This window comes from Schistosoma haematobium, chromosome 1, assembly GCF_000699445.3.
Source record: "Schistosoma haematobium chromosome 1, whole genome shotgun sequence".
Taxonomy (NCBI): domain Eukaryota; kingdom Metazoa; phylum Platyhelminthes; class Trematoda; order Strigeidida; family Schistosomatidae; genus Schistosoma; species Schistosoma haematobium.
The window spans coordinates 86421690-86435103 of NC_067196.1; the positions used below are offsets into that span (position 1 = coordinate 86421690).

The 13414-nt window shown below is 34.5% G+C and overlaps 1 protein-coding gene across 2 annotated transcripts in view; it reads right to left on the minus strand.

Moving 5' to 3' along the window:
• The window catches only part of TSP66E_2 (Tetraspanin), a 35008-nt gene extending 24326 nt beyond the window's left edge, over nt 1-10682 (minus strand). For both annotated transcript variants that reach the window (XM_051209913.1, XM_051209912.1), the window contains exons 1-3: nt 10487-10682; nt 4226-4318; nt 2315-2480 (exon numbers count right to left, since the gene is read on the minus strand). In XM_051209913.1, coding sequence (XP_051075396.1) covers nt 2315-2480; nt 4226-4279 — 220 coding nt within the window. In that variant the 5' untranslated portion in view covers nt 4280-4318; nt 10487-10682. The remainder of the gene's footprint in view (nt 1-2314; nt 2481-4225; nt 4319-10486) is intronic.
• Between the last annotated feature and the right edge of the window lie 2732 nt (nt 10683-13414).

Here is a 13414-nt window from a genome sequence, read left to right on the forward strand (position 1 = left end):
TGGCCTCGATATAGCCTTAAGTCACAAGCGTTTTAAGCAAAGATGGATAGTGGCTAGCAGCGGAATCTAATACGCGCGTTTCGTCCTATTTGAAACTCATCAGCTGGATGTATCCGCATCTCAGAGTTGATGTTCACTCCGGGATTCGAATCCAGTACCGTTCGCTTCGAACGCCATCACGCTATCCTCTTAGCTACTGAGTTCTGATAGCCACTTGCTTTTGCAATAGGGCGAAATTTGAATTTACTTGGTGTTGTTTTACTTGTACCTTCTCATTGTTATTTAGGAGTGCAATTGATCAGTCTCATGTTTACATACGTGCATCCTATGCAGATTGCTTCGATATAGCCCTAAGTCACAAACTCTTTAATGATTGATTTCTGAGTTTCAAGGACGATCGACCATTATTTAATGATACGGTGTAATGTCCGTTTGTTAGTTTTTCTTTTACAGTCAACGAAGAATTCAGAACTTTTCCAATTAAACGGGTTCAGTGAAATCACCAGAAATATTTATTCGTTTGTCAGTGGACATGATTGAACATATTTATTTCATACATGTTTCCCTTTAATTAATGACGAAACTGGTGAACAGTCAAACGCTGTAGAGCATACAAAATGAAGTGAATTCCCTTCAACCATTTACAATGTTTACTATTTGTGCTTCAAAATCAACTTTTGTTGTAACATTCACATCTTAAAGATGGATAGATTTATATTTGAAAACAAACATATTTAAACAATTATTTTGTCTACTGAGTTTATCCCAAAATGTAGTTATCCGATTAACAGCAGATTGTACTATAAATATTAGCAATGATATAGATTAGATGGATTGTGGTTAGTATTGAAATTCAGAATACGTGTTCCATCATATTTTGGATTTGTCAGATAGATAATACATCTTCAAACCAGTGCTCATGCATACACCAGGACTTTAATGTACCACATTACTATTCAAATGCTCAACGCGTTATCCACTGAGCTATTGAATCCTAATAGATGCTAGCTTGTGTGTCTAAGTGTGAATTTGATCTAATTTGTGATGGTCTAGATTATTCCGTTGTTAAAATTCTTGACTAAATTTCGATTAGTCTTATTATGAAATATGTACATCCTCTAAAGATTACTTTGGCCTAGAGAATATCCCACCATTAGTAAAAATCTATCAACTATGTTCACATTAGAAATAGTAATAACAAAGGGAATTAAAAGGAAAATAATTCAACAATGAACAACTTACAAACGGGAAAATATTTTACTTTTCCCTCATTCTTAATATTCCCCTTTAAATTTCAGTACTAAACCTTTATAGATTTATTCATAGTAAATTAAGAACATATAAATGTTATATTATCAAGTTAAATGTTATGCTTCAATACGGTCTCGCGGCGAGACTATAATTTATGGACGACCTTTGAGCGACTCTTAGGTGACATTGAGAAATATTAGCCAATCAGCAAACAGTAAGTATAGAGTAAAAGTATATCATACAAAACCAACGAAAGAGAGTGGATACACTTCTTATACGTGGTTCAAAAACTTGTCAAGGTTAGAAAGAGATTCAGAGGTTCTAAAGTCGTAATGCATGTAGTAGAGAAACTCATCCATATGGCTACAGAATAGCTGGCCTCTGGAGCCATGATAAAGTCTCAAAATCTCTTTCAGCTTCGATCACATAGCTTCAATATTGTTTATGTGCACTCCGATTATTGAGTACACAAAATGCCACTTGTAGATAACGACACGATGCACATAACCAAGCCTATGTCGGAGTCTATACGCTCTCTCTCTCTCTCTGTACGCCCATCCGTATATATTGTAGTACCTGGCCGCAACCAGTGTTACTAGTGCTTTAATTATCCGGTTCGCGATAATTGTCGTAATTCGCCTTAGTTAGGAATCATATATGGGGTTTTCGTCACGAACTGACATCAGCTATAATATCAGAGATTTATTTAGCCAAATGGATGAATGACTTTCGCGTTAAAATCCGAGACCTGTTATCTTATACCTGATCGATTCGTCCACAAATTATAGTCTCGCCGTTTTATTTGTTATAGCCGCTCAATTATCATGTTTTGTACAAAATTTCCTGTGAACCGATTGTACATTAGCATTAAGTACTGAAGTTGGCGCCGTGACCTTGAAATCCCTCAAACACTTCTGATTGGCTCGTCCGTAAATTAGTCTCACCCGATCTCGCTAATAACAATTGACGACGACCATATACCTCAAGTATTCAATCATTATAAACGTCCAGCTTATACAAAAACAAAAAAACGGAAAAATAAAACACAGAGTGTATACATTACTTGTTAATTGTAAGATACCAGATGCCATATCTGTGAAATCTTGCGCTACTTCTTCACCATACATTTTCTTAATCATTGGACCAATTACATCATCCAATTCTCTTGTTATAGTATCTCTGCCCCAAGTTAAAATTGCACCAAACGATGAAACTATTAATGCTGATAGCTAAGTATTTTCAAAGAAAATAAATTATGAGTTGACACATATATAGACCAATTTACTGGTACAATTAGGTTGACACAAAGAGAGGTAACACTTAGGGGAATTAGGGATACATAAATTTTTTTCAAAAACTATGATTCTTATTTCTTGATCGATCCTTACGATAAATATTAAGTGGTCGCCAGTTAGATGTTAGCAGTTCAGGAATCGACATATTACCAACAACCACGATATCTCTAATTGGGCTTTATTTTAACGAAAGGTTGTACATTTTTCAGAAACACACCTGAATAGGTTATGCGATTAATAGCTATAATGATGTATTAAAACAAAATTAGATAACTTATTGAAATATCTAGATGGCAGGAACATGTAGCACAGATGTTCAAACAGGCCGCCACGTCATATATTACGTATATCAAACAGTTTAGTTGGAAGTTACTATGATTACACAGCAAAGATTCAAATGAATTTAACAGACTGAATAAAATATATCTTATACGAAAGAACGTTCTACAACATCGGTAATGACAAAAAATCAAAGGGCTAGAAACAAATGATTACGTAATATAAAAAAAACGTTGATAATATATAAGAATAATGTAAGCGAAGCTCCATTAGTTACAATAAAGTTACTAGTCTAGAAAATGATTATAATCAAAGGATACAATAACGTAATTAGGCGAAAGAAAGAGTTGAATAAAATTTTATGACGTAATGTAGACATGATTGTGTCATCAATGCAAGAAGAAATAAACAACTATCTCCTTTAGAACACAAAAATTATATTAATATAGCCTGATAACGATAGCTTCAGAAAACTGGAACTTGACTATTTATTAGTCTAAGTGTTTCTAGAATATAGTGAACTCATTGTATTCTATGACCTCTTTTTAGCAACACATATGCTAACAAGTTTAGTTGATTCAAATGTCAACTGTATAAGCTTATTCACATCTACTTACTTACTTACTCCTGTTACTCCTAATGGAGCATAGGCTGCCGACCAGCATTCTCCAACACACTCTCTCCCACTCTGCCTTCCTTTCCAGTTCTATCCAATTTTTGTTTATTCTTCTCATGTCTATCTCCATTTCCCGACGTAATGTGCTCTTTTGATCTTGAGAATTCCATGTGAGGGCTTGTCTTGTGATGCAGTTCAATGCTTTCCTCAATGTGTGTCCTATCCACTTCCAGCGCTTCATCCTAATTTCTTCCTCCGCTGGGATCTTGTTTATCCTCTCCCACAACACGTTGTTGCTAATAGTGTCCGGCCAATGGATCTGAAGTATTTTGCGTAGACAACTGTTAATAAACACTTGTATCTTCTGGATGATGGCTTTCGTAGTTCTCCAGGTTTCCGCCCCATACAATAGAACTGTCTTGACATTTGTATTGAAAATTCTTATTTTGGTGTTGGTTGACAGTTGTTTAGAGTTCCAGATGTTCTTCATTTGTAAATGTGCTGCTCATGTTTTGCCGATCCGCAGCGCATGGACCCCCTCTGGGGGCTACTGCTGGTGTCGATAATCGAGGAGGATTGGACATGAGGTTAATGAACCCATCGCATAGAAAACTAACTGGCTAAAAAAAGCGCTGACCAGAAAGATAAATATTCACATCTACATACATGCTAATTTTTCCTCTAATATTTCTTTAATAAAACTCTTTTTTCATTCAATATACACAAAATATAATAAAAATTAAGGATAAAATAAGCAATAGAGTAAAAAGAACTGTTCACTTACTCCAACTAAGGAATTTATCAATAATAATGTTAGCCTCAATACAACAGTACACATTTTCTATTGTTTTATACTAATCCGTAATGAACTGATACACTAAAATGAAATTTATAAATAATGACATTACAATAAATTTTGAAACGTCATAGATATTTCTATTATGTACAAGCGTCAACTACTTGATCCTTGAATAGAAAGAAATCAACATTCTTTGATTACAATCAAAGTGTAAATCTTTGTTTTTTTGACCCAGTACTTACCACTAGACTTAAAGGTACGCAATTCAATAACGTATAAGTATGAGCGTTAATGTAAGTGAATGTTTTAGGAGTAAGAAATTAAGGTGAAAATAATGCATAAATTTTGATATTATTATTTATTTAAACACATGAACATTAGCACAAGGAGGCCACACTTCGTCATTCCATTTGTTTTTCAAGGCTGGAGCACTGCTCAGGTTTTCTTAAGAAGTCACACAGCGAGCCCTTGACCTGAAGGTCTAATCCACAAAACAGTGGAGCAATGTTACGGGGCTAAGTTCCATGGTAACCGTTGAGCAACAGTAGGTTCATACGCCATTTTTCCCTCATGATTCTGGACCCCATGTACACCATTGGTTTGGAATCAAAGTTTTCTAACTCTCTCCCTCTCTCGAAAGGAAAATACTATCTGGTTGATTAGATATGCAACAAAATATAAGTCATTACTGGATAGAATATGTAGTGTCCGTTAATAAAAGATGCATTTAAATGTAGTAGACAATCTGTAACATTGATAGAGTAATGCTGTAATGTTTCATCTGTTTGAATACTAGGCATTTGGGAACAAATAATGGTTATCAACAAACTTCAGTTCCATACCATTCGGATGACAGAATAAGAATAATCGATAGAATATATATGTATATACGCAGTAGTGCGTGGCCACGAGCTCGCACGCAGGATTAGAACCCAGGATCTTCGCGCGCAAACGCTTAACCGCTAGACCACAGTGTTAATGTCGAACATCAACAAACTCACGAAATTGTGCAACCATCTTCCATCGTACTGAGGTAAACACCTGTCTCTACCCGACACGGATTAACTCCACTAGTCATGGCTTCTCACTAGAACTCCAGGATATACATCTTGAAGCCAGTCACTAGTGGGTATATGTTGATTAGTATCAGAAGGGGTATTGTGGAGATTTTAGCAATTTCAATAGTTGAGTCAATGAGTCATCGGATTGCCGTCCAATGCTTCCAGGTTTTCCATGGTGATCTAGTTTCAATTGACTCATGATCTTAACCATTGAAATTACTAAAATCTCCACAAAACCCCTTCTAATACTAATATATTAGTCTTTTAATATTTATTATTATAAAATTAATTCAGTATCTATTTGATTTACTGATACTTTTACACTATCAAATATCACATTTTTAATTAGTTCTGCTTTAGAATTTTAGAAATTCTATTACTCTACCTTGTTTCTTTATAATAATCAGAAAGATCTTTAACATGTCATTTTACAATGTAACAACAATTAGTACTGACTTTTATCAAAATAGATTTTTCAGTACATAATAATTTATCATGTCAACGACAGAATGCATTTAACTTTGAAGTTTACAGAAGATTGTTTACTGATACCTATACGATCTTCTTAATGTCACATAGTTTTTTTCAAACTTTTTGAAGTTTGTGTATTTGTTCCAGGAGAATAAAATCTTCTATTATGACAATAGACTTTTTGTTAACATGTTTCGACCTGGTTTTACTCACGCGTATATAGCCTCTGCCAGGGAAGTCCTACTCACTGCCTTCTCGTGGCGGGGGGTGTTGTTTACAAAAATGAGAAGACGAAAAGCGAATGTCCGGCGCTTTAACCGGATTCCAAACCAATGGTGCACATGGGCTCCAGTATCCTGCAGGAACAAATGGCGTATGAACCAATCGTTGGTCATCGGCTACCATGGGATTGCATCTCCTTACGATGCTCCACTGCCTTGTGGATCAAACCTTCAGGTCAAAGGCTCGGGGAGTGGCCCCTTAAGAAAACCACCTGTTTCGGTTTGGGCATTCTAGCAGTATCACAGCCCTCTCACATATCGAATGAGATTTGTGTGGCGCATATGTATTTGGTGCCTCCTTGTACCAATATATATGAGTTAAAATAAATAAATAAATAAAAACCTGGTTTTACTGTTACATTCCCTTAGCTTTTTTAATCATATCCAGGTAATATAGATCTTTTTAGTTTTTACTTGTATCATTATTGATCAGGTTTTGGTATTCAGAATTTTAGTTAATCTACACTTTACTTGTTATAATGATTAAAGTTCATCCAAATATAATGTCATACTTAAATTTGCCTGAAATTTTTAAGGTTGTCATGAGTGAAGATGTATTGTCAGCATCATTCAGTTTATCGGTTCTAGATTGTATTCTTTGCAGAATCACATTCATGTACTCTGATATCCAGAATGGTATTTCTTCATATTAAAATGTAATGCAATAAAGGTTTGATTAAAATTTAAACACATGTGTAGCAAGCCCATTCAACTACTGTATTATTTATCTGCTCACTGTAATTTAGACACTTGATTTATTATGTAAATTTCTGTGTGAGTATGATTGAGCATATTTCTGCACACCAATTTTCAATCTATTCTCCTATTGATTGTAACACACTGACAATCAATAATTTATCCATACTTGATTAACACTCATAAGATATATATGCATTTTCAACACTCACACACACGCACATGGTTTCCCTGTGTACTTGCTTCTTGTACGCTCGTGGATTTTACCAATCTTTAACAATAAATTATCTCTATAACTGGTATTCAAGCTTTTGAATAATCTCGAGTAAATCCAGAATTCTACTAGGAGATTCAGCCTGCATTAAATACTCAGTTAACGGGATACTATTTATTTGAGTCAGATATATGGGAAATTAGCCCCTACACATGATCCGAAATGTAGACATAGATAAATTCAATAGCAATAAGATTATGCGTATAATTTACACCCTTATTTTACTACATGTCAATTGCAAAACCAGATAGCATTTCCGGTCTCAGATAACGTTGCTTATTTATTTAAAACGTTGTTCAATGTATAAATATTGGAGAAAAACTCAAAAGTTACTTCCTTAAGCACTAAACTCTTTACCTTCAATAAATCTTTTTGCAAAATTAGTCAGTTAAAGTACTCACACGACATTTAAATAAGAACTATTTTTTATTATGTCAGTACAGTTACCACAAGTGCAGATAGCTATCATAATATTATGAATCTTTAGACTGTTTCAGTTTCACATTGATTTATATAATTAATTACCCAACAAGTTAGGTTATCTTCACTTGGTATTGTTTACTTGAATCTTCCCATTGATGTTTAGGACTGCGAATGATCAGTATCTTATTGGCATATGTTCATACTGTGGGTATATGGTACTGAGTTCGAGTCCCAGAGTGAACACCAACTCTGAGATGCAGGCACATCCAGCTGACGAGTCCCAAATAGGACGAAACGTGCGTAAAACTAGATTCCATTGCTAGTCATCATCCATTTTTACTTAGAATGCTTGTAAATTAAGGCAATATCAAGGCATTACTCACAGTATGCCCATATGTTAATAAGAGACTGATCAATTGCATTTCTAAATATTAATGGGAAGATTCAAGTAAACAATACCATGTGAATTTAAAACTTCACCCCATTACACAAGCAAGTGGCTATCAGGACTCAGTAGCTAAGTGGATAACGCGATGGCGTTTGAAGCAAACGATACTGGATTCGAGTCCCAGAGTGAATATCAACTCTGAGATGCAGGTACATCCAGCTGACGTGTGCTAAATAGAACGAAACGCGTGTTCTGGATTTCACTACTAGCCACCATCCATATTCGCTTATAAAGTTAGGTTATCGCTCAGTATTTCTTTTCATTGAATGTACGAATGACTTTAAGTATGATTGAATCTACAGAACTCAAAAGAATTTCCTTTCTGATTGATGATATATATATATATATATTGCTTCTTTTTTTCTTATGTATATAGATTGTGGTACTTCTTTCATTGTTACATTTATTAATGGGGTTTCGTTATTTATCACTCTCTGTTAATTAACTATAAATAGTAAACATCTTTGAAAATTCTTTCCTTGGCATCATTTAGTTAGTTACAATCATTCAAATGATTTAAATTGTACCTGTGATATACGGCGTTTTATTTAGTTAACTCTGTAACCAAACACACGTCTTGTTACAGTTTACTCTTATGCGCATTATCACAAAACTGGATTGTTCAAACTGAATTAAATGAATCAGGATCAAAAATATGGTCAAATAATGGAGAACTGAGTAGTTCAATGATAAACAAAGTAAGAACTAACAGAAATATAAGGAATACTTTAAATTAATATTTTGATTATAGAAATTATCATAGTGAGAAGCTAGAAAAAATGGGAAAGAATGAGAATTATGCAATGAAACTAAACGTTAAAATGATAGGAATACAATTATGCCATCTGTACTGATTTCAAATAATCATTTTGCTTAAAGTTTTCAACCATAGAATAGAACTACTATATGAACACCAACCTCGAAGTCTATAACTGTCTGAGCTACTCAAAATGACAACCGATAGCTTCAGAAACCAATTTCATATACTATACTGTCCATTCTCTAAATTTCCTTTAGGTTAATTTTATGTCGTTTAGGCCTTTGGTAGTTGAGTGCTCCATAGATTATGAGGCTATATGTGTATGTATACTTTTGTGTTGCTAGAATTACCGTGGTAATGAAATGTATATAAATGAAATTATCCACATAATGATAGCCGAATATTATATTTGAAAACAAATAACGAAGGTAACTTATTGTTAGAGTAATATAAAACCGTTTTCCTGGTGAGGTAAACACATCACATTTGATTTAATAAAGTAATAGTATTTTACCTTATAAATGAGGTACATCAACTTAGTCTTTTCGAGTAAATATACAAACGTATTAAGAAATATAAACAATTATAATATTTTCAGAAGGGGTTTTGTGGAGATTTTAGAAATTTCAATAGTTGAAATCATGAGTGAATCCTGTGAGGTGAGGTCGTAGATGCGAACTGCTGAGGAGTCCCACAATTGGACGAAACGGCCGTTTAATGCTTGCAGGTTTTCTCTGGTGGTCTAGCTTCAATTGACTCATGATTTCAACTATTAAAATTATAATATTTACGAATATCTATGAAGTTGACAGATAATTCTCATTTAAACATTAAAAATTAAAAACACGAAGTTCAATGAAGGGATTTCGTTTTTCAACGAATTTATTATCAAGCTGCACAATTGTTCTTGTTAAAATCCTAATTCTATGAAGAAATGTGAACACAAATAACAAAGATGATGTAATAGAAAATATTATAATACTACTTACTTACTTACTCCTGTTACTCCTAATGGAGCATAGGCTGCCGACCAGCATTCTCCAACACACTCTCTCCCACTCTGCCTTCCTTTCCAGTTCTATCCAATTTTTGTTTATTCTTCTCATGTCTATCTCCATTTCCCGACGTAATGTGCTCTTTTGATCTTGAGAATTCCATGTGAGGGCTTGTCTTGTGATGCAGTTCAATGCTTTCCTCAATGTGTGTCCTATCCACTTCCAGTGCTTCTTCTTGATTTCCTCCTCCATTGGGATCTGATTTGTTCTCTCCTACAATAGGTTGTTTCTGATAGTGCTGACCAAAGGATGCGAAGTATTTTGCGTAGACAACTGTTAATAAACACTTGTATCTTCTGGATGATGGCTTTCGTAGTTCTCCAGGTTTCTGCCCCATACAATAGAACTGTCTTGACATTTGTATTGAAAATTCTTATTTTGGTGTTGGTTGACAGTTGTTTAGAGTTCCAGATGTTCTTCATTTGTAAATATGCTGCTCTTGCTTTTCCGATCCGCGCTTTCACATCCGCATCAGATCCACCGTGTTCATCAATGATGCTGCCCAGAAAAATTATAACTTCGCCTGGAGTCCCTCCAAGGGTTACTGCCGGTCCCAAGCCCGGATAAAGGAGGGGGGTTGGGCATAGGGTTAGTGACCCCATCTCGTAGAAAACTAACTCGTTAAAGAAACGCTAACCAGAAAAATTATAATGCTAGCTTGATAATAAATTCGTTGAAAAGAGATCCCTTCGGTGAACTTCGTGTTTTCAATCTATGAGACTGTACTTTTAAATATGCACAACAAAACAATTAAGAATTCTATTATATACAACTTACCAAAGAAAATATTTCAATGATATATTAATGATAATTAGTTGTTTTTTTTTCACTAAATATAATTATTTAATTGAATTTTATTAACTCAATATCTAATAACTTCTATGGTCATTTATAAACTGCGTATATTAAATGGATACGTTTTTCATGATCCAATTGAATAAGGAAGTTTGATTATAAGTTCATAAAAATCATTAGATTATTGAACTAAACATTCTAGAATAACACCACTAGTATTATTATTATCATCAGAAAGAAAGGGGGGGGAGGGTTTTGTGGAGATTATTTGAATCCAATAAGTATTCATTTTCTAAGTGCATATTTATTTATCTCCCTATAAGATGATTTTCATGGGTTAATTTTCATGTGATGAATTGTACAATATACAATCTTAATCATGATAAAAATCATGAATAATTCATTTATGAAATGGTTGATTACTGTTGTGAATTCTATAGGAAATTTGTAAAGTTTGTATCGGCATAATAATAAGTTTGATTATTGAAGATGTTATTTGATTAAACTTGAAATCAAAATCAATGACACAGTAGCTCTCCCCCTAAAAAAATGCCCTAGTTCGGTCGAGGGTGGGGAAAGTCAACTCTATCGTTTGAAATGCTCTCACATGCTGCCACGTCTATACAACCACTGACGGGAAAGTCTTACTCATTACCTTCTTGTGGTGGGAGTGTTGTTTACGTAATTGAGAGAACGGAAAGTGAATATCCAGGGCCTTAACCGGGTTGGTTGTATGCAAATGATTCACATAGGAGAGTTGAACAACCTTGATCCCAAACTGATGGTGCATATGGGCTCCAGAATCATGAGGGAAAAAATGGCGTATGAAACTATTGTTGATCAACGGTTACCATGGAACTTAGCCCCATAACGCTCCTCCACTGTTTTGTGGATTAGACCTTCAAGTCAAGTGCTTGGTGTGTGACCTCCTAAGAAAACCACATGTTTCCGTTTTGAAACCTGAGCAGTAGTCCAGCCTTGAAACAAATGTAATGACGAAGTGTGGCGCATATATATTTGGTGCCTGCTTGCTCTGATGTTCATGTGTTTAGATAAATAAATGAACAAATAACCTGAATTCACTATATTTTATGGTTTCTCGTCAGCTGCTTACAACCAAATATGTATTAGAATTTTACATTAAGGTTAGAAATAGTACGAAAGAGTTTACATAAATGAACGTAAAGAATTGGAATGACGAAAGTTATCAATAATAACTATATTTATGTGTATGTGCAAGAACAGTTGAGAGGTTATTTGGTGTTAGGATCAAGGAAACATTAGTGATAAGTGATGTAATAGTTGAGTGAAGTTTAGGGACATAAGATAAATTATGTGAAAATTTGAGAGGTAATGAAGGGCTTACATACGATTCATGGAATTACTACCCTGGTAATTCAATTATTTTTAGTCATTAGTTTTATTTTGTTATATTTCTCTTCCATTACCGAATCCTCAAACCACCCCTTCACTCATACATTTCCACTCACTTGATTCTCTTAAATTATGTGAAGCCTTCAAATCCTATTCAATTATTACGTAACCCATCTTACCAGTTTTTTAATTCTATTAATCTTATGTAAACCCTTCATTACCTCTCAAATTTTCACATAATTCATCTTATGTCCCTAAACTTCACTCAACTATTACATCACCCATCCTTAATGTTTCCTTGATTCTAACACCAAATAACCACGAAATATAATGAATTGATATTAAATTTTTGATTGAGATCATGTACCAATTGATGTTAGACACTAACACCATTGCATGCCGGTTCAGTGGTCCAGTAAATTAGGCGTTGGTGCGCGAGACCGAAGGCCTTGACTTCGAACCTCGCGAGCGGGACCGTGGATGCGCGCTGCTGAGGTGTCCCACAATAGGACGGAACGGCCGTTCAGTGGTTCCAAGTTTCCAACGGTGGTCTGACATCAATTGGTTCATGATCTCAATCAAAAAGTTAATAATCTCCACAACCTTTATATTGGGAATTCATATTATTCTGCATCAATGTTTGTTCTGGCTTTATTTAAATTCATAAAGGGAACTCAGTCCTACAGGAGGTCGGTCGCGGCCCGGATAGCCCAGTGGTGACGTCTCTGGTTGTGAAGCTGGGTGAAACGGGATCGAATCCGTCGGGGAGCACCAGTTCCTTCAAGATCAAAGATGAACCTTGCTGACGAGTGCCAAGTAGCACGAAACCTAGGTTCAGGGTTTCGTGTTGACTGCCTCCAACCACCATCTTATCACAACATAGTGACACAATGTCGAGTCACCAAGACTAGTGGCCACATTGAAACTTGGTCGATAAGATTCGATCTTCACTAAGAAGGACTTGACACACATGTCATTGATCACCACCCAGTGATCAATCAATTGCGAACTATTTGCATGAAATCAATAACCAATGACACAGTTACACTGATGATTTATTTTTCATATTTAACTATTGTATTTTAACAAAATGAAATATCTTAACAGCCATGATTATCATTTCACTAACTTAATAACATAGATTGTTTCAAAGGTACATTTAATTCTTTCAATAATCTCTGTGTAAAAAAAAGTATTTTTATTTATTTGTTTCACAATTAACTTTATAAAATGTAGATTCTTCATTATTTGACTAATGAAAAACATCTATTGGTTTTCACCTTAACTACTATCAATAACATTGAGATTGAGTTAACAATTTGCTAGAAACTGATGAATTCATCATAATAGTCTAGGGCTTTTTTAAAAAAACTGTTGTCTGTAATGATTATTGTGAACATTTTGTTATTCTAAATTTGCATATAATTTAAATTGACTTGGTATTGTTTACTTGAATCTTCTCATTAATGTTTAGGACTGTAATTGATTAGTCTCTTATTGGCATATGTGCATATTGTATAGATTGCCTCGATACTG